Here is a 19943-nt window from a genome sequence, read left to right as displayed (position 1 = left end):
TCCTGTCAGTTTCTATTGGCCCAGTTCCACATGCAAGTCAGAATGATTGGCATCTTATGATCACAGCAATAGGCATAGGTGCGTGCTGGGTTCTGACATCACTCCCACAATTCCTTGCCCTACATGATCCATGCACAGCAGTAGGGGCTCCGTGGCCACATACAAATGGAGTCTCACTGTTCCAGTATAGGAAGAGTGGAAACACTTGAGTTATCTACACAAAAGAGCTTCTCTGTATTCCACCCAGTGGGTCAAATGGCTCAGTCCTGTTTTCTAATTACGGTAGCTTAAATAGCCAAGAAACAGCGAGAGACAGCTTGAGGTAAGGCATTACTGCAGGAAAGTTCAAAGGCTCATTATTTCTGCTTCGTTTTATAGCTTAAAATCCAGTGTGGTTTCTAAACTACAAATATGGGCGCATGTGTCCCTCTAGTGCGATAGTCGCCGGCATCAATAGCAAAAGGGGAATGCGTATATAACGCGTTCCCGTTTGGCTTTTCCTGTCGCCATGGCGAAGATCGGAATGAGGTCCTGACGTCAGACGCCTCCGATCCAGCCCATAGCACTGCCTGGAAGTCATTGGTCCGGGCAGCGCAGGGCTCTGGCGGGGGCCCTCTTCCGCCAATGCGTGCGGACGTTCGCCGCAGAGCAGCAGCGATCAAGCTGGACGCGCGGCTAGCAAACTTTAAATGAAGCAAATCGCCCCACCAGGGGCGGAGATATCCTCTGTGGCGGCATAGCCCGAGCTCAGCTCGGAGTTACCGCTAAGAGGGTTAAAATGGCAAGATTCAGAGCAGATTTGCAGGGAAGTATGTCACATTTATCATACACAATGTCACAACTCATTCAGGGACTCACCATATGGGAAATTTCCCAGGCTGCCGCTGTACTTCCCGCTCGGGGGGTTGTAGATTTGTCTGGAGTCTCGTTTTGGTCCTATGATGGGCTTCTTGGGAGGGGAGGAGGATGTTGTGGTGTCTTCACTGGGTCTCTTTGGTCTGAAAGATTGAGAAACTGCACGTCACACACACTGTATAGAGATCAGCAATTGTCAGACACTTCATGCTGCTAATCTTATCATCTAGCCACATAATTCCTCTCAGTCTATACAAGGAAAGGGTCTTCCACACAATGGAATTGCATCCAATGTATTAAACAGCCTAATCTTGCAATCTAGTCATTTTTATTGCAGTTTGCAGAACTCCATCTGCCAATGCCAAGAAGAAAGCCATGCTGCTCCAGGGTAGCAAGAGGGCGGAGTTACAGGACTCTGGGTGGAGAGCAGTGGGTGGCTCCTTATAAGCGGTGCTGCTCCAGGGTAGCAAGAGGGCGGAGTTACAGGACTCTGGGTGGAGAGCAGTGGGTGGCTTCTTATAAGCTGTACTGCTCCTGGGTGTGAATAGGCAGAGTTACAGGTCTCTGGGTGGAGAGCAGTGGGTGGCTCCTTATAAGCTGTGCTGCTCCAGGGTAGGAATAGGGCGGGGTTACAGTATGGCACAGCACACAGCCATACTGCCTCAGTAGCCGACTGAGTTGGTGAGCAAAGAGTGAATAGAAAGATATTTGTCTGAAGATGCCTCCATGTAAAGTGCTCCAGAAAGGGGCGGAGGCACAGAAGGAGAAATCTGGGAGGGACAGGAGGAGAGAAAAACACTTAAGAAAATGAAGTCCAATGTGAAAAGGTCATTGCAACTGCCAGGACTTGTGCAATTGGAGGTACACTTTTATTTCCAGCCATGTTCGTATCGCCCAGTATGAACAGTGATTGCAGAATCCTTATGCTCCTGTTCTTCTAGCTGGCTTACCAGCTCTACCTAAAGACTGAAACCAGGAAATTTACTGGAAGAGAGAATATCCTGAATAATGTAGTACAGTCTACTACAGCCTTTCGCAACCTTTTTACTCTGGAGGAACCCTGACAATACTTTTTGGATCTCATGGAACGGCTGCAATTATTTTGCAAGACGCATATACTTTAACAGTAGGGTTGGCGGTTTATTTTACAGCCCCCATTACAGTGCCCCTTATTATACTGTTTCTGTATTCTAGTGCTTTTTATTAATGTGCTCACTATTTATAATTCTGACCCCCAGGTTAGTGGTTCTTTTTTCAGTATCCCTTATTTTGTGTGCTCTATCATGCTTCGGCCACGATGGAGGAACCCCTGCAGAGTACTCAAGGAACCATGGTTGAGAAAGCCTAGTCTACTATAGGTCACTGCAGAGCTGCTTTCAGCTATGTACACAGCAGATTACTGCACCTCAAAAACAATCATTCAAACACTTTAGGTGACAGTTTAGGAACCAGTTGTACAGACACTACTAGGTAGAAATGCATGAATTCTGAATGTTTTGCATCTCATTGACCAAGATCATGCAAATTTTATATGGAAATGTATGCAGCTTGAACATGGACCAAATTAATGTGGAATCTGACTGGTTCCTTTACAAACTATGATTTTGCATAATCCAACATCTCTCACACTGACCACCATTACCGTTGGGCTCTGCTAAGGAATGGTGGAGGTGGGGACAAGGGGAGACCTTGCCACAGGGAGCACCATGGCAGCAGGGCCAGTGCAATCCCACCCTTCATTTTCATCATTATCAAGCAATGTGTGCTGTAACAAGTATAGAGCTTTACACCCAGCTGGTTATAAAAACACCTAGCTATTCCAGACAACGCAGGAGTGCGAAACGGTTGTCAGGTCCAAATAACCCCCCCTCCCCCCCCCATCTACACCACCGCACAACCTTAGGGATTGGGCTTGTGACACCTACAATGGTGAGGCAATTGATGTTAGTGCTTTTCACCTAATAAAGTTTAGTCTGAGCAGCAGTGCTGGGAGCAGCTTTGTATCTCCTTTAATAACTATTTCAAACTGTGCAGCAGGAGCTCTCATGGTGAAACTGATGTAATAAGTTTATTCTATTTGTACCATTTCTGGAGTGACAGTACTTGCAGGAGACCAGAGTTCAGCAAGAGGACAGAAGGGTCCAGATTCTATATGAGTGTATTAGGACAGAGGGACCAGGAGTCTCCACCCCCTAACACCTCCCAGGATGGAAAAAAGCCACACCCCCAATAACTAGGAAGTACGGAATTCTATTACAAGCAGAAAGGATATTTGGGAGTTTGTTAAACTGCCATAAAATTTCTTGCACATAAGTTTGTAGAAACATCAGGGGTGGTCGGAGGTCCACTCACCCAGTGTCAGTCTTCTGTACAGGCTTCCAGGACAGGGTCACGGTGCTCTTGTAGGAGGGAGGGTTGTGAAACAGATCCTACAACAAAGAGGAAAGGTTAGTACTCTGACATAATGGAGCAACAGAACAACCCGCAGCGGAGGTTCAGATAATGTCCCGGTCCAGATACCACCTTGGTGACCCATATGTGCAAGAAAAGTGCCAGTCACACCACCAGTGTTCCTCCAGAGGAATAAAGGTGCTGAGCATGGTCACTACTACAGTAGTACAAAGATTCAACAACCCAACGCCCCCCCCTATTGTGGATGATATCTCAAGTACTCCCCAACAAATACACATTAAAGTACACATCCTCTGTCAATGTTGATAAATGACCGGATTTTTTTTTCGACAGATTTACTGTCCAATCAATTTTCTGATTGATTTCCATTCACTTTTATGAGAAAAGCAAATCAGAAAAACCGATTGAAAACAGATCGGACCTGTCGAAAATTATCGAGCCATCTATCTGAAATCCCAGCACCCCCCACCCAAAAAAAAATTAATCTCATGGTGTATTTCAAGCATAAACCGCTTGCTCTCTGCTGTATCATATTTTGCATATTCTGTGTTATGCTTAATACACACGGTACGATTTTCCTTGCAGTAGATGGATCCGATTGATCAGAACGCAAGTTTGCATGAGAGAGCGTGAGGGAGAGAGAATCAAAGGATAAAAACTATATTGCCTTACTGATTTTGCTTCCCAAACCAGGAGTATACTGCGTCTGTTTGCAAACACTCCTTCTGTACTGTGCACACCAGCTCCAACATCTCCACATTCGCCCTACGGATGCCAATTTCTGTGTGAACCTGCATATCTGATCTGTAGTCAGGCCTGATCACTCTATGCACATCACTTCTGGCTCCTGACTGTACACAGGAAGGAGGAAAGCAACAAAACACACAGTACAAAGCTATGATCACATCTTAACTACAAGTCATGTGAGTAAAGCAGTCACACAGGGATGCAGAGAGAGCTGGTGTATAGTAGGAACAGGAAAGAAAGCACAGAGCAATGATCAGACCAGATCTACAAGTCATAAAGCTCTCACAGGCAGAAATACATCTGGTGTATAGTGTATACAGCATACATTATAGATAGGAAGGACAGCACAGAGTAATGATCAGACCTCATGTGAGTCATGTACATAAAGCCATCACACAGGGATGCAGATATTGCAGCTGGTGCACAAAATGCTGCATATAAAAAAAAAAAAAAGTTGGGGGGTTCCAGGAACTAAAGGAGATAAGTTACCAACAGTGACATAAAAAAATATCTGGCATACAATATTATTAATACACTAAGTCCTTGCGGACAATCCCTACAGGTAAAATAGAGTTGGTCACTCTTCGTACACAAACCTAATTAGTCAATAAATGACCCCTTGAATTGATAAGGGAAATTGGTGTAGGAAGAACAGTTTATCTGTCGATATAAACGAATCGCGTGGAGGTCTTTGCTTATCCCCCACTCAGGCAGTTTGTCCGAGTGGTGTAGCTATTCCACAACAGGTATACTCCTAACACTAGAGGACAATGATCATGCTCATGCTCAGCCCGTGCTAATGATACGCACTAGACCTGCATTGCTGTAGTCTCTGATACATATAGTCCCTTATTGAATGCTGAGGCTGCTAAGTGACAAGTGCTATATTACAAAGTGCTTGTATATGATTGATCTGACATGTTTCACCTAAACGGCTTTCTCAAAGAAGTGCTATACATATATACACAGTTCACACAAGTGCTGCCCCCACCAGCAAAGTTTCCCCCAGCAAAGGCCCCAGTTAGAGCTGCAGCACCCTGTTCGGTGCACGTTTAAATACTGAGATAACTCCACACCCTAAAGGGGTGTGTTGCGTGTTCTAATGCATACTAGTTCCATGGTGGCTTTTGTATACTCATCCCCACGGAGGACAGCATGTTCAGGGCCCTGTAGTGGGCTTGGATGCATTGTCGGCAATGAATGGCATGACGCTACTGCATTTCCGGCAGTGCGCCGCGTCATATCCGGTGATCGCGTAACCTTGGTGACAGGGGATGCAGCCGTATGTTTTGAGTTCATTGCTTACCAATGTACGCGTTACTATAGTAACCATGCGTACATTTTGGCAGCCAGACCTGCACGTTTTTAGTGCGTCAAAGACGCGGCCGTATAGGTTGCAACTAACTCGCTCCTCTATGCGTACAGCGCAGCGACCTTAATGTACCTTGGCAACCGGGCACGTATGCATGCAATGTGTCACTACAAATACAATTAATATGCCACCTGTATCGGTGGCCTGCACAAATGTCCTGTTGCTATTAACTACTTTTTCTGGGCTTAGTCAAGTAGCAACAGGGATCCACTCGGATTCTCGTATAAGTTGTGCAGACTTGTATGTGACGGCAGCTGTCAGATCATTATTTTTAATCTTTTTATTGGTCTTTTTATTGGTATTTTTTTCGCATGTTGCTCATACCTGATGTATGTATCTGTACGTGTATTAGTAAAAATGCACGTGTTACATATAATTTGGATTCAATTCTGCTCACCCATCATGTTAGCCGCATATTCACACCAGAAGGTGTCCCGTCACCCATCTATGCTAGAGATCCAAACCACTCATGCCATGCATCCCTCTCGATTTTTGGCTCAATGTCAGTTATTCAGTGTATACACAGATGCGCCTGCTATAGAAAACAGGCTAAATTGAAGTCCTCATTCAACCCATTTGGTGATATTGAATCAAGACGATATATCCATTGAGACTCGATTTGAGTCAATTTCCTGTCCAGGTTACCCCCTCTTATACTTTTCTTCCAATGTTGGACACCCCAAAACCTGATATCAAATCTTGATTGAGGGTGCACAAGATTCATATGTCTCGCCACAGCAGTATCATTTTTATGTTTGATGTCTCCTATATGTTCCAACACTCTTTCCTTCAATGCTCTTGTGGTCTTGCCCACATATACCAGATCACATTTACAGCTGGCTGCATATACTACAGCTTTCGTATCACATGTAAATAAATGACCTGATTTCAAATGATCTCCCAGTACGTGGGGCTGTAAATCTCTTTGTTGTAGGCATGTATTTACACGCTTTACATTTCCCACAATGAAATGAGCCATTCGGTTTGGTCGGTAACCAGGTATGAGTGCGTGCTGGAGTTTTCGAAAATACGCTGTGGACTAACATGTCCCTCAAATTGGGTGCTCTTCTATATGTGATAGAGGAGTGTGTGGTCAAAAATCTGGACAGATCCTTATCTTTAGTTAGTATTGGCCAATAATGTTTTACAATTTCAAAAACAGTATGGGAGTGTTCCGTGAATGTGCCCACAAGTCGAGGTGGTGCACGGTGTGCAGTATCACTAGCTGTGATGGAGGAAGTTTTCTTTGGGGTGCTATCCAGTGTCTGCTGTCTCGGGGTGTCCTTTGCACGTCTATATGCTTTTTCTATAACCCCATCTGGAAAGCCTCTTTTCCTAAATCTGTCAACTAGCAGGCCACATTCACGTTCAAAAGCTGGTTCGTTGGAGCAGTTTCTACGTGCACGGAGGAACTGGCCAATGGGGATGCTTGTCCTTAGTGATCTGGGATGGGAACTATCCCATTTCAGCAACGAGTTTGTCGCTGTCGGTTTGCGAAAAATGCATGTTTCGATTTTGCCTTGACCGTCTTTTTTGATGGTCAAGTCCAAAAAATTGATCTGTGTGTCACTTACTTCATAGGTGAATCTCATACCTATCTTGTTAGTGTTAAGTATGGTCACAAAATCGACAGATCTTTTGGTCCTTCCCACAAAATCACAATGTCATCAATAAAACGTCCCCAAAAAGCTATGTGAGCTGTATAGAATTCAAGGTCCTCATCAAAAACGATCGTGTCTTCCCACCAGCCCAGGAACAGATTAGCATACGAGGGGGCGCAAGCCGTCCCCATAGCACTGCCCCTGAGCAGGTGGTAGGTGCGCCCCCCCGAACCAAAAGATGTTGTGAGAAAGAATGAATGACAGTTAACTCGTGAGGGTGACATTATGCTGTGTCATGTGAGTGCCCCTAGTCCTCAAGAAATGCTGCACTGCTTTGATGCCCAAGTCATGTTGAATGTTACTGTATAGGGCCTCTACGTCAATACTGGCCAGAAGTGTGCCTGATGTCACTGTGACTTCTGTGTGAACCTGCATATCTGTGATCTGTAGTCAGGCCTGATCACTCTATGCACATCACTTCCGGCTCCTGACTATACACAGGAAGGAGGAAAGCAAAACACACAGTACAAAGCTATGATCACATCTTAACTACAAGTCATGTGAGTAAAGCAGTCACGCAGGGATGCAGAGAGAGCTGGTGTAAAGTACGAACAGGAAAGAAAGCACAGAGCAATGATCAGACCAGATCTACAAGTCATAAAGCTCTCACAGGCAGAAATACATCTGGTGTATAGTGTATACAGCATACATTATAGATAGGAAGGACAGCACAGAGTAATGATCAGACCTTCTCATGTGAGTCATGTACATAAAGCCATCACACGGGGATGCAGATATTGCAGCTGGTGCACAAAATGCTGCATATAAAAAAAAAAAAAAAAAAAAAAGTTGGTGGGTTCCAGGAACTAAAGGAGATAAGTTACCAACAGTGACATAAAAAAATATCTGGCATACAATATTATTAAAGCACCAGTCTGAGCAAGTCAGAGAACCTATTTATGTAACCCTAACAAGTCTTGCATCTATTGTCACACATACCTGCAGTGATAAAGCTGCCACATACCGCTGCTGATTGACTACTGTTATAGTCGCATCACCACAGATCTGTTTTTCATTTTAATCATTTAGGAGGAAGAACTGAGAGTGCAGGCAACATGAAGGCCCTGCATCTTGGCAGGCTGGGAATGGTGTGAGCTTTTAAGGCAGCTGAATGTTGCCAATCACTGGTCTGAGACTGGAATCGGAGTTCTGATTGATAACAAACCACCCACTGCTCTACATATCTACTGTACTGCTTAACAGGATGATTCTCTTCACCTGCTTAAAGTTGTTGGTTGCCCCTTATTGCAACCTACCTTTGTGAATAGATTTCCTGTTGACTTATTTATTTCAGAAAATAGTGACATATTGCGCTATTGGGCTGTTTTTCCCTAAGGTGATCCTTCACCTCACCCCACACTTGGCATCTACTAGAATGCTTTAGGGCTGGTTTACAAGGGCGTTTGACAGCGGTTTTTTTTGTTTTTTTGTTTTAGATCTAACGCCATCCAATTCAAGTGAATGGGAGCATTTAGAGCAACATTAACATTTGCAAAAACACCACGCCGCCCACACTTACCTTAATAAGAACATTAATATTGTTGGTTATTTTCAAGGCTACCACTTTGATTTTGTTCTGCAGGAAAGATGCATAAAATAAATTATGGAAGAAGGTTAAAGTAGTGTTAAAGTTAAAGTAGTGTTGCTTTTACAGAGTAGCTACTTAGAATCAAAATGCAAGCGAGACAGCTGTGACCGCTGTAAAGGGGGGGTTGGGTTAACGTACCGCTGAACTCACACGCTTCCTTCTTCCGGATTTAAGGAGGAAGCGCAAGAGTGACGTAAGAAATTACGCAGAATGCATCAGACGACCGCATGGGTAAGTTAACCCCGCCCCCCCTTTACCACGGTCACAGCTGTCATTTAAATTTTGATTCCAAGTGGCTACTTGGTAAAAGCAACACTACCTTCAGGTTAACAGTTTGACACATTTCTATAGATAAGGCATGGTTTTCATAAGTCGGCGTGCTCCCTCTTCCACTTGTGTAGTTATACAGAGCTGAGCCGTCACAGAGCGCACAGCTCGGTTTTTAAAGGGAACCTGAAGCGAGTAAAATTTAAAATAAACGCATGACGTAGCTCCAAATGAATATTACATACTAACCTCACCGTCATTTCCTCTTAGAAGCTCACCATTTTCTTCTTACAGTGATCCCTTCCAGTTCTGACAAGATTTTGTCAGAACTGAAATATACCTGTTGCTGTCAGTTATATATCAGCAGCTGTCAGTTACAACTGAATGTGGAAGGTAAGGTCCATGTTTCCCTATGGCTCATGTGGGCGATTTTACAGTTTAACAGTGTGCTGACCAGGAAGCTGTTATGGGGTAATGACCATTTTAAAAATGGAGGACAGAGAATTCCATTGATCACAGTGGACAAATGGGATGCAGGAGAGGAGAAAGAGATTGAGTAGTAGACTACATGGGAGGGCGGTATGACCTGTATGGTTATTTTGACTTTTTATTTTCAGTTCAGGTTCTCTTTAAACATGGAATTACAATAAAAAGCTTATGTTTACATGGTGGTGCTGACCATTCTGCCTGCACTGAAGAGTCCCGGCAGAACCAGAGGGACAATGAGAGCACACCCAAAAAAAGAAGAATCATTACCGTGGGTGGCATCTATATACTACTGGATGCTGCATAGCTAGCGTCCAGAGAAAAATAGGAATCGCAGAAAAGTCACACTGCAAAAGAAAAAAAAATGTATATGCATTGCGTTTGTAACGTTAAAGGAACACTATCGATTAACATGCTTTTTTAACATGGGATTGAGAGAGTTCCTGAAGCGCTGGTAAATAATGATGTATACAATTTGTTTAGCTCTTGTTTACTGTAACAAATTCCTTTCACTCTAAACTGACGGCAAGTCTGCTCTAATCTGATGGCAGAGTGGAGCCATGGGGGGGGGTCTGACTGAAATGTCTGAAGAGAGCAGAGGAAATGTAACTTGTTATAAACATTTGTAATGGTTTGACACCACAGCTTTTCATACTTTTTTGCTTTTAGAGAAAAATCCTACACACAATGAATTAAATCTTTTGCCTCTGATATTTAACATGAAAAGTAGGAATATGCTTGCATAGCTCCTTAGACATTTGTACATAGTCATTTTAGAACGCTTGGTTTGATAGTGTTCCTTTAAGTATAAGAAGAGCCCCAACTGTAACATTTAAGGGTGCGTACACATCCAATTGGCCAAATTAACCACCTTCATGAAGTATGAGGGCTTACCTGCATAATCTGCTCATAGTATTCACAATCCAGTGACCCTCCTACTACATGGCGGTGGTAATCAGAAGAGGATGAGTGTACGCGCCCTTACTGTGAAGATCAGTGGGGAATATAGAACATCCATGTCACAGTACATGATGACAGGAGAGAAGCACTCAGTACTCACCTCCTCTGTCTTCAGTGCATCTCCAGACTTTCCCTGCAAGGCCAGGCGGAGCTGTCTGATGTACACCTGTAACCCTCGGGCAAAGTACTGTAACCTGCACAACACAGAAGGCAACAATAAACAGCTTGCCAAGAAACTCAGACCCTGGACCACACAAACACAATGGATGTCTGACCCAGAATAAAATGAATTGTAAATGATGTAGAAATGAGTTATGCAGGAAAACAATTCAGCGCCTTCCACTTAACCTTCTCTGGAGGCCGGGCACCTCCTGTACACATCAGCACAGGTGAAGAGAACAGCACTGACAAGCTTATTACAGAAGAGGTGGGGGCACGGTACACAGGAAGTGACCAGCTCATTCCAGAAGAGGTGGGGGTACGGTACACAGGAAGTGACCAGCTCATTCCAGAAGAGGTGGGGTACGGTACACAGGAAGTGAAGTGACAAGCTGATCCATTGACTAACTTTCAAGACTTAAGTGGACCCAAATAAAAAAAAAATACAATATTTCAAAAATAAAAGCTATTTTCTAAATTATAATAGATAGCTTTTTTCAGCTGCATGACGACAAATATAAAATATGTTACATTTATTGGAGGAACCCCTCCCTTGCTTTCATATTGGCGGCATTTTTCCGGCAAACTGGTGGAGTAGATGGTGTCCGGCAATGGAGGAATTTGCTAATGACTGCCAACTGTATAAACAATAGTTATGGAAAGAGAAGGGTGAAAAGCATGAACTGAAATGCTCATAGGCTTGTAGGAGTGATTATTTATCTTTGTATGCGTCAGAGTGGTGCAACTAAATATTTTGAAGTAAAAAAAAAATAAATATGTTTGGTTTGCTTTAAAGTATCTGTTAATATATTGGTGCCAATACCACAGAGCACCTTCACAGGGATCCAGACCTAACCACTAGGGGAAGCTGCACTATACTATAGATACAGTAAATATAGCCAGATACCACAGCACACACATTGTGGAGTCCAGGCTGAACAACCAGGAGGAGCTGCACTATATTATAGGCAGACAATTTATATTTATAATATATAGTTAGATACCACAGGGCACCTTCACAGGTCTTGTGAAGTCCCAATCTGACCACCAGGGGGGGCTGCACTATATTATAGGCGGATACTGTATTCTAGATTTATAGCCAGATACGACAGCAAACAAGTCTTGAGGAGTTCAGGTGTTACCACGAGGGGGAGATGCACTACATTATAGGCAGAGAGAGCATTATACATTGCTGGTAGCAAAGAAAATGTGAACATACTGGAGTGCCAGCAACAAGTAGTTAAAGGCACCTTGAAGCCCAGCTCCAGGTCAGAAGGGTTGCTGCCTGTCTGGGCCCACAGTGCAGAGAATATCACAAACGCTCTACTGCTGCTCTCACGTGTCTCTAGAGACGATAGGAAGAGGAAACGTCACTATGGACAGGCGAGAACCCATTCATAGTCTGTCCCTGCTGAGGATATTTCATTCACTTCCTGTGCAAACACGGGTGTCACCCCGAAAAAGTCCCCAAATAAGGACAAAAAGCAATAAAGGAGATTCCCCCCTTCCTATCACTGGAGACATTCTGGGCTTGGCTGTGCTTTTTACTAGTTACTCCTGATGAATCGCGATAATCATGTCTAGGGAAACTCATGGAGAAGCAGGTGACAGATATGAAAGTATCTAATTTGCTAGTCATGATCATGTGGTAAAACAGGATGTGCTCACAGCAAATCAAAGCTTTGCAAATCTCTCAGCTGATCAAACAGATTACAGATTCTAATGAAATACCATCACGTTTGTCTTACCGGATCTTGAAATCTTTAAGCTTCTCAGCATTGACTTTCCCAATGAGGAAATCCGGAAGTTTCCGTCCGAGCTGGTGAAAGCTGAACAGTAAACATTCTACGTAGCTGAACTGCAGCTTGGGCTCCTCGCTGGGAGAGTTCTCACCATTCTCCAACTCTTCTGGTGGGAGCGGCATGTATTCCTGGAGGGAAGGAGATATTTCAAGGGATAAATACTTGAAATCGTCAGTGCTCAAAACAATCCTGTACAAGATCACATGACAAAAATTATGTCGAGACTGCAGCATGCAGCTACCGCCAATAGATCCACGTCACACACCTTCCTATGAATGGTCGTCAGATGGAGAATAACCCCTTGCCACGACTCTTCCTATGGATGCCACACCCCTTCCTCTGGTTACTGATGGATGGAAGATGCAGGGAGGAGCCTTGTACTTCAGCCCATAATGAGGTTTCAAAGGGAACTGCTAATGACTGTTCCTGTGGTGGCAATACAGCTGCCACAATCCATAGTAAGCTCACTTACCTTACTTTTCGCCGTATAAGACGCACTTTTTCTCCCCCAAAAAAATAGGGTGAAAAAGTCCCTGCGTCTTATACGGCAAAGGCAGGGAATCCCCGACTTCCGAACGCCCGCCGATACGAACCGCCGCTATGTCGGGGATTCTTCATCAATTACGCGTCATAAGAAGCCGGCACTAGAGGGAGCCGCCCACAGGAGTCGGATGTCTTCAATCGCCACGGGCAGGATGGAGGAGGTAAGCTGCATACACAGGATAAACACATAGCGGGGAGCCAGGCACAGGCGGTGAAACATATGGGGGGGGGGGGGGGGGGGGGGCGACAAGGCACAAAGGGGGCAGACCAGAGAACAGGGGGGGGGGGACCAGAGGGGGCAGACCAGAGGGCACAGGGGGGGGGGGGGAACCAGAGGACATGGGGGCAGACCACAAGGCACGGAGGGGACAGACCAGAGGACACAGGGGGAACATCACAGGACAAAGGGGGGAGACCAGAGGGCACAGGAGGGCAGACAACAAGGCACAGAGGAGACCAGAGGACACAGACCAGAGGGCACAGGGGGGACATCACAGGACACAGGGTAGGAGACCAGAGGGCACTTGGGGTAGACAGGGGGAGATAAGGACACATGAGGTACACAGGAGGACACCATTTGGGAGAGGACATGTACAACATGCTCCTGAAATATGGACGCACCAGGTTTAGTTTATATATTTTTTTCCTGTTTCTTGCCCTCTAAACCTGGGTGCATCTTATATTCCGGAGCGTCTTATACGGCGCGAAATACGGTAATAGTTTAAAAGACAACTGAAGATCAAATTACAACTAGTAAACTAGCTGCAGTGTGTAGCAGTCCTAGTTTGGAAAGCAAACGACTGCTAAAACGGTCCCACCACTACTGAAGTCCGCTCTCCCTTCGCTCTAGTAAATTTTCTTTGCACAATGTATCAATCTAATCAGCCGCCAGTGCTTACTACTGAAAAGTAAAGCCTCTTACAGACAGAGGAAATTCACCCAAGACAGACGATCAGCTCCAGCTCGGAGGACACTAGTGTGTACAGCTGCATCATGCTGGATGGTTAGACAGCGAGCAAAGCATGAGCCCATTGTGTTCATCTCAACTCACCCGACTTCCAACCCCCCTCCACATGTCACTTAGCTACAGGCAGAGTGTCTGTACAGCCCTCCTAACCTGCAATGTTGCCCAAATGATCAATCAATGAGTACTAAAGGGTACCTGAAATGAAAGGTCATGTTCAGATAAACCAATCATAGCAAGAATTTGCCAGTGATTACTGCAAGGGTATGAATTAAAGAAATTTAATATTGATTCTTAATGGTCTTTTTCCATTAATTCTAATACCTGTTACACAAAGAACAAATGTCTTGTCCTTCACAGAACAAATGCTCATAGCCCCCCTAGCATAGTTCACTATTGTTAATCAAATCTGTTAAAATGTTTGCTCTCAGTTAATCCCCCTGGCGTTCTGATTCTTTCCGGATTTTAGGGTCTCAAAAAGTGGAGCCATTTTTTTCCCTCCTTTTCAGACCCAGAGAGATCTGCAGCAATTTTACAATCACTCACCGCCCTGGCTCCAGTTATTCATCCTTCCTCCGGGTGACGCTGCAACTCTCAAGTGAAACTGCCAGCTGTCATCATGAAGAGGAGGAAGCAGAGCCCCGGAGGAGAGGAAGAAGAATGGCGGCTGATGTCGGGATCTTCCTCCAGGTCGCCATGGACACAAAGGAAATATGCAATTCAGCTCACAGCTATAGCTGGCGGCCGAATTACGCCATTTTATAGTCATTTTTGCAGTCTTGACGGCGACCAATTCAGGGCTGTGGAGCCACTACAAAAATCATCCAACTCCTCAGTTTATGAAACAGACTCTAGGTACCCAAAATTGCTCCGACTCAGTTTATAAAACCACCGACTCCGAAGCCCTGCACAAATTACTGTCTGAATGCCGCTTTAGCCGTAATTCCTATTACAGCTCTGAAATCTCTGGCGCCGTTTTTACTTACTTCGACAAATACTGCCAACACCAAAATCAATACATTTAGCACATCCACATAGTATAATCCACAAGAGAAGAGGGTCATTAAACCAACATGGGACTTTAAAAGGGAAAGTTATAATTAGTCTATATCTGCATAACCACACACCTGAAAGGTTAGAATGTAGCATTTCACAAGTATAACATGCCCAGCAGCTCTGGACATGGCTGGCGACACGTGGAGCGAGTGATGTTGGTCCCTGGGCATCTCACCTTTGCCCCTCAGGTCAGGGTGTATTTGATATCCCTGTACTGGATTGGCTACAGGATTTATATCAATCTTAGTACTACAATTGAGTGTCAGCGCATATATACTTTTGTAGTTTCAATTTCCACTCCTGAAAAAGTGAGCTCTGCTTCACGAAACGCGTTGAGCGTTTGAGGAATAGTTATACAGGTTGATGGGCTGCACTATTTTCTCCTATTTTATTAAACCACAGTAAGCCTGGTGACAAGTCATTCGCTGCTCCTAAACCCAGATTGGTCTTTCGGCTAATGATTTTATTATTTAGTATTTATATAGCACCAACGTCTTCCGCAGCGCTGTACAGAGTATATGGTCTTGTCACTAACTGTCCCTCAGAGGAGCTCACAATCTAATCCCTACCACAGTCATGTCTATCATAGTCTAGCGCCAATTTTCAGAGGCAAGCCCTACAAACTCCTTGCAGATAGTTCTCTGGCTGGGATTCGAACCAGGGATCTAGCTCTGCAAGGTGACAGCTATTTAGGAATTACTAGAGATTGGCTCCTGGCCAGCTCAAAGCCCTCTGCCATCATACTGACAGCAGGGCGAGAGGGCAGCGGTGTGATCGGCGGCTGTGAGTGAAATCTATGCCCTGGCAGAGATAACCGCTCCTAAACAGGGCAGAGATTCCAATTAGCATCATCTGAAAGCGGTTAAACAGAATTTGAGTGTTGTGATTTTCAGCCTTACAAATACGACAGACAGAATTTTTAAGAGTTACATACCAGTAGCTTTTCAAAGAGTTTATTTAGGTTTGATTCCAACTTCTCCATGTCGCCACAATATGAGCTCATTTCCGCCAACAACTTCAAAACCTAAACAGAAAAACAATGTCACCTGAGTCAATCATCTCATCATGGGATAAGGGAAGAGGTTCGAGTAATGCATTACACAAAAAAAAAAAAAAAAAAAAAGTTTTTTTGGGGGGGAAACCAGTCCTTACAGCTGACAGATTTAGGTACTCACTTCCAACTGGACGTCGATGCCCTCTGCTGGACTAGTCAGGGTACTGACGACCGGAAGCACGTGCTCACAAAAGTACGTCACAAATTTAGTGGAGTGGACATTTTTCTACAAAATATAAAAAGTGTTAAATAGATCCACCTTTAGGAACTGAAACATATGTATCCCCACAATGCTATAGAACCTTCCAGCCCAGTAGCGATGTTATGCAAAGTCCTATTGCCTGTGTTGGTTTCTAACATTGTATATTTGCCATTCACACCATCCATCATTATTAGACAAGACAAACATTTATATTGCACTTTTCACCACTAGTAGGCAGTAGCAGTGTTAGGGGGTCTAGTCCAAGGACTTATCACTGAATAGGTGCTGGCTTACTAAACAGGAAGAGCCAAGATTTAAATCCAGGTATCCTGTGTCAGAGGCTGAGCCCTTAACCATTACACTATCCAGCCACTTGTTAGAGGAACATAGTGGCCATTACTGCCACTAACCACATCACATCCTTATATTGTTTACCATAGGGTGGGTATAGCAGGGGGTGACAGCTGGAAAAGGGGGAGGGGGGGGGGGTAAGTAATGTGGGAGAAGGTGCAGACAGCAAACGCCCTCTCTCACTATTTCCTAGAGAGGAGAGGCCTGGGAATCAGCATAGCATTAGGTCAGGCAGTCCTATCAGGAGGGGTGGGGGCTACAGAAGTACAGAGTAAGAATGATGCAATCGCTAGCCGGCGGATAATCAGTCAGCCCAGTATCTTACGCTGTATATGGAATACTCACAGAAAAGAGGGGAACAGCCTGACGCATGCACTGCAGGAGCCGGTCCACAGAGTCTGGGTCTGCTGGGTTCAGTGTCTGGTGCAATCCGGCTTGTTCAGATACTAAATCTACCAGCTGCTGTCTGCCACTGACTGTTTGTAACGTCTTAAGTGAGGAAAGAATCTTCATAAACAGGACAAATTCTTCACCAGTGACATCATACAACACCTGCAAAATAAAGGGGGTTTTGTTAACGGTTACGCTGTGCCTGTACTGATTGTAAACTAGCTGCAATGTGTGCTGATCTCTGCTACCTCCAGTATAAGCTGTTATTCTGGCCATATACGGTTAGTAAATTAGCTGCAGTGTGTGCCAATCTCTTATCACTCCAGTATGTTTGGTATAAGCTGTTGCTGTGTGCACATACCGTAAGCTAGCTGCAGTGTGTGTTGATCTCTGCTACCTCCAGTATGTACAGTATAAGCTGTTACTCTGTGCCTGTACTGATAGTAAACTAGCTGCAGTGTGTGCTGATTTCGGCTACCATCAGTATGTACAGTATAAGCGGTTGCACTGTGTTAATGGTGACCCAAAACTAGCCGCAGCATGTGCTGATCCCGGCTACCCCCAGTATTTGCAGTTACACTGCCAGACACTATAGTGGGAAACATTTACCCTTTCATGTCTGGGTTTTAATACCTTCTTAGATTCAGAGAAGATGTAGTCTTCCACCTCCTTAGTCATGACATCCTCAGGGACGGTTTTCAGTTTGGTAGACAGGAACTTGATGGCCCTCTCACGTACAATGTCCTCACCCTGAAGAATCTGGCTAAATAATCCTCCCAGAGTGCCTAGAAGAGAAAGTCACACCCCAATTAGCTCCCATACAGATAACATTAGTCAGTGGATTTGTGCCTCTCCGGGCAGAAGCCTGGCACTGCTGAGGAGTGGAGCTACAGGTGACATGGGGCACACGATGCATGGAGCCGACTACAGATGCATCATCGGGTTACTGGCTTGCGGTGCACCTGTTGCTACCATTCCTAAAAGAAGGTTATTTGCACAACACCCGGCTCTGCCCGCTCCCGCCAGCTACCACACCAGGCTCTGCCCACAACCACAATCCACTGCGCCCACTCCAACCGGCCACGCTATAATGAAACCGCTCAGCCCCACACAAGGGTTTTCTGGAAGGAGTAGGGATTAGAGTTTGAGCCCAGAGCACCTGTGCAGAATAAATCATGAGAACACATGAGAACCATGGCTTACCTTTGCCATCAATTTTGAATATGCTCAGCAAGGCATTGTTCACCAAGTTAAATTCAGCAGAGTCATCTGAAATAAGAAGGCAACAATGTAAAGCACAATATATACTTCATGTGTGTTCAAATGTAAAGGCCATTTATTCTACACAATGTCAGCATGTAATCTCCCACACAGCTTAGAGGAGGAATACGGAGGAACATTAGTGGTCCTGCAGGAGACATTTACCCTTCTCCCCACATAGGCTTCACACAGAGCTGAACAGCTCAATTAAAAAGGCAAGAGAGGTACTGAAGTGTGCAATCTCCATTATCACCGGAGCAGGAAAGGAGAATCTCCATCATCACTAGCACAGGAGCAGGATAGGAGAATCTCCATCATCACTAGCACAGGAGCAGGAAAGGAGAATCTCCATTATCACTAGCACAGGAGCAGGATAGGAGAATCTCCATCACTAGCACAGGAGCAGGAAAGGAGGAGAATCTCCATTATCACTAACGAGCATGAAAGGAAAATCTCCATCATCACTAACAGGAGCAGGAAAGACCAAACCTACCTGCGGTATCATCTTTTCAAAGAGTCGGAAGGACAGCACCCCTGGTGAGACTTGTCTCCCTTCACTCGACTGTAGACAGGAAGTTAAAGGTTAAACAAAATCTGCAGAATTTGTTAGACAGGCACTTTATAAAGGAGGTTATGGTACCTGTATCTCCAGTAAATATAAAAGACCGGACATCCAAAGATGCAAACAGAGATATCAATATACATATAGAAAAGGGTAGTTAGCAGGGGTGCTGTCCTTCCGACTCCTGGAAAAAAAAGACGTTACCGCAGGTAAGTTTGGTCTTTCCCAGGACAGCACCCCTGGCGAGAAGATAAACAGGACACCTACCTAGGGAGGGATAACAGCCTGTAACACTTTTCTCCCAAAACAAACTGCGCTAAAACATCAAGCCTGTAATTATCTAGCAAAAGTCTTGACCAGGTTGTTGCTCTGCAAATCTGTTCAATTGAGGCACCAGCTCTCTCTGCCCAGGATGTTGAAACACTGCTTGTAGAATGAGCCTTTATTGTTGAAGAACACGGTTTCCCCTTTAGCTTGGTAAGCTGAAAAATTGCTTGTTTAACCCATCTGGCTAAGGTACTTTTTGAAGCCCGATTGCCTCTAAATTCCCCTGCAAATAGAACCAGCATTGCCTCTGATTTTCTCCATAGCTTAGCCCTTTCCAGATAGTGTAGAACACTTCTTACATCCAAACAATGTAAACGTTCTTTATCATTAGAGCGATTATTGCAAAATGACGGAAGAAATATTTAAGATCTATGAAGCTTTGATACTACCTTTAGAAGAAACGTAGTGTTTAAGCGTAGGGCGATTCTATCATCAGAAATACAATAGGGTTCTCATATCGAAAATGCTTGCCATTCACTGATTCTTCTGGCTGTGGTAATAGCTAGCAAAAAAGCCGTTTTCAAAGTCAACATTTTACCAGAAATTTGATCTAATGGTTTAAGTGGCGAATCACACATTGCATGAAGAACCATATTAAGGCCCCTAGATGGAGTCTTGGAACGAACAACAGGTCTTAAAGAGAGTCTGAAGCGAGAATAAATCTCGCTTCAGACCTCATAAATAGCAGGGGCACGTGTGCCCCTGCTAAAACGCCGCTATAGCGCGGCTTAACGGGGGTCCCTTCACCCCTAAATCCCCCTCGGTGCAGCGGGGGAGCGCTTCCTGGTTGGGGCAGGGCTAACCGCCGCAGCCCTGCCCCACGCGCGTCTGTCAGCGCGTATCTCCGCCTCTCCCCCGCCCCTCTCAGTCTTCCTTCACTGAGAGGGGCGGGGGAGAGGCGGCGATGCGCCGCTGACAGACGCGA

At 44.9% G+C, this 19943-nt stretch overlaps 1 protein-coding gene across 1 annotated transcript in view; it reads right to left on the bottom strand.

Annotated features, from left to right (window-relative positions):
• Nucleotides 1–19943, bottom strand: part of API5 (apoptosis inhibitor 5) — a 45054-nt gene that overhangs the window by 7873 nt on the left and 17238 nt on the right. The window contains exons 4-13 of the mRNA XM_068261028.1: nucleotides 18073–18138; nucleotides 17503–17654; nucleotides 16825–17031; nucleotides 16048–16152; nucleotides 15807–15896; nucleotides 12256–12437; nucleotides 10449–10542; nucleotides 8567–8623; nucleotides 3208–3284; nucleotides 859–998 (exon numbers count right to left, since the gene is read on the bottom strand). Of these exons, the coding sequence (XP_068117129.1) occupies nucleotides 859–998; nucleotides 3208–3284; nucleotides 8567–8623; nucleotides 10449–10542; nucleotides 12256–12437; nucleotides 15807–15896; nucleotides 16048–16152; nucleotides 16825–17031; nucleotides 17503–17654; nucleotides 18073–18138 (1170 nt within the window). The remainder of the gene's footprint in view (nucleotides 1–858; nucleotides 999–3207; nucleotides 3285–8566; nucleotides 8624–10448; nucleotides 10543–12255; nucleotides 12438–15806; nucleotides 15897–16047; nucleotides 16153–16824; nucleotides 17032–17502; nucleotides 17655–18072; nucleotides 18139–19943) is intronic.

Source organism: Hyperolius riggenbachi, chromosome 11 (genome assembly GCF_040937935.1).
Source record: "Hyperolius riggenbachi isolate aHypRig1 chromosome 11, aHypRig1.pri, whole genome shotgun sequence".
Taxonomy (NCBI): Eukaryota; Metazoa; Chordata; class Amphibia; order Anura; family Hyperoliidae; genus Hyperolius; species Hyperolius riggenbachi.
Note: the sequence above shows the minus strand (reverse complement) of the source record. Positions and strands in the feature narration are given on the sequence as shown.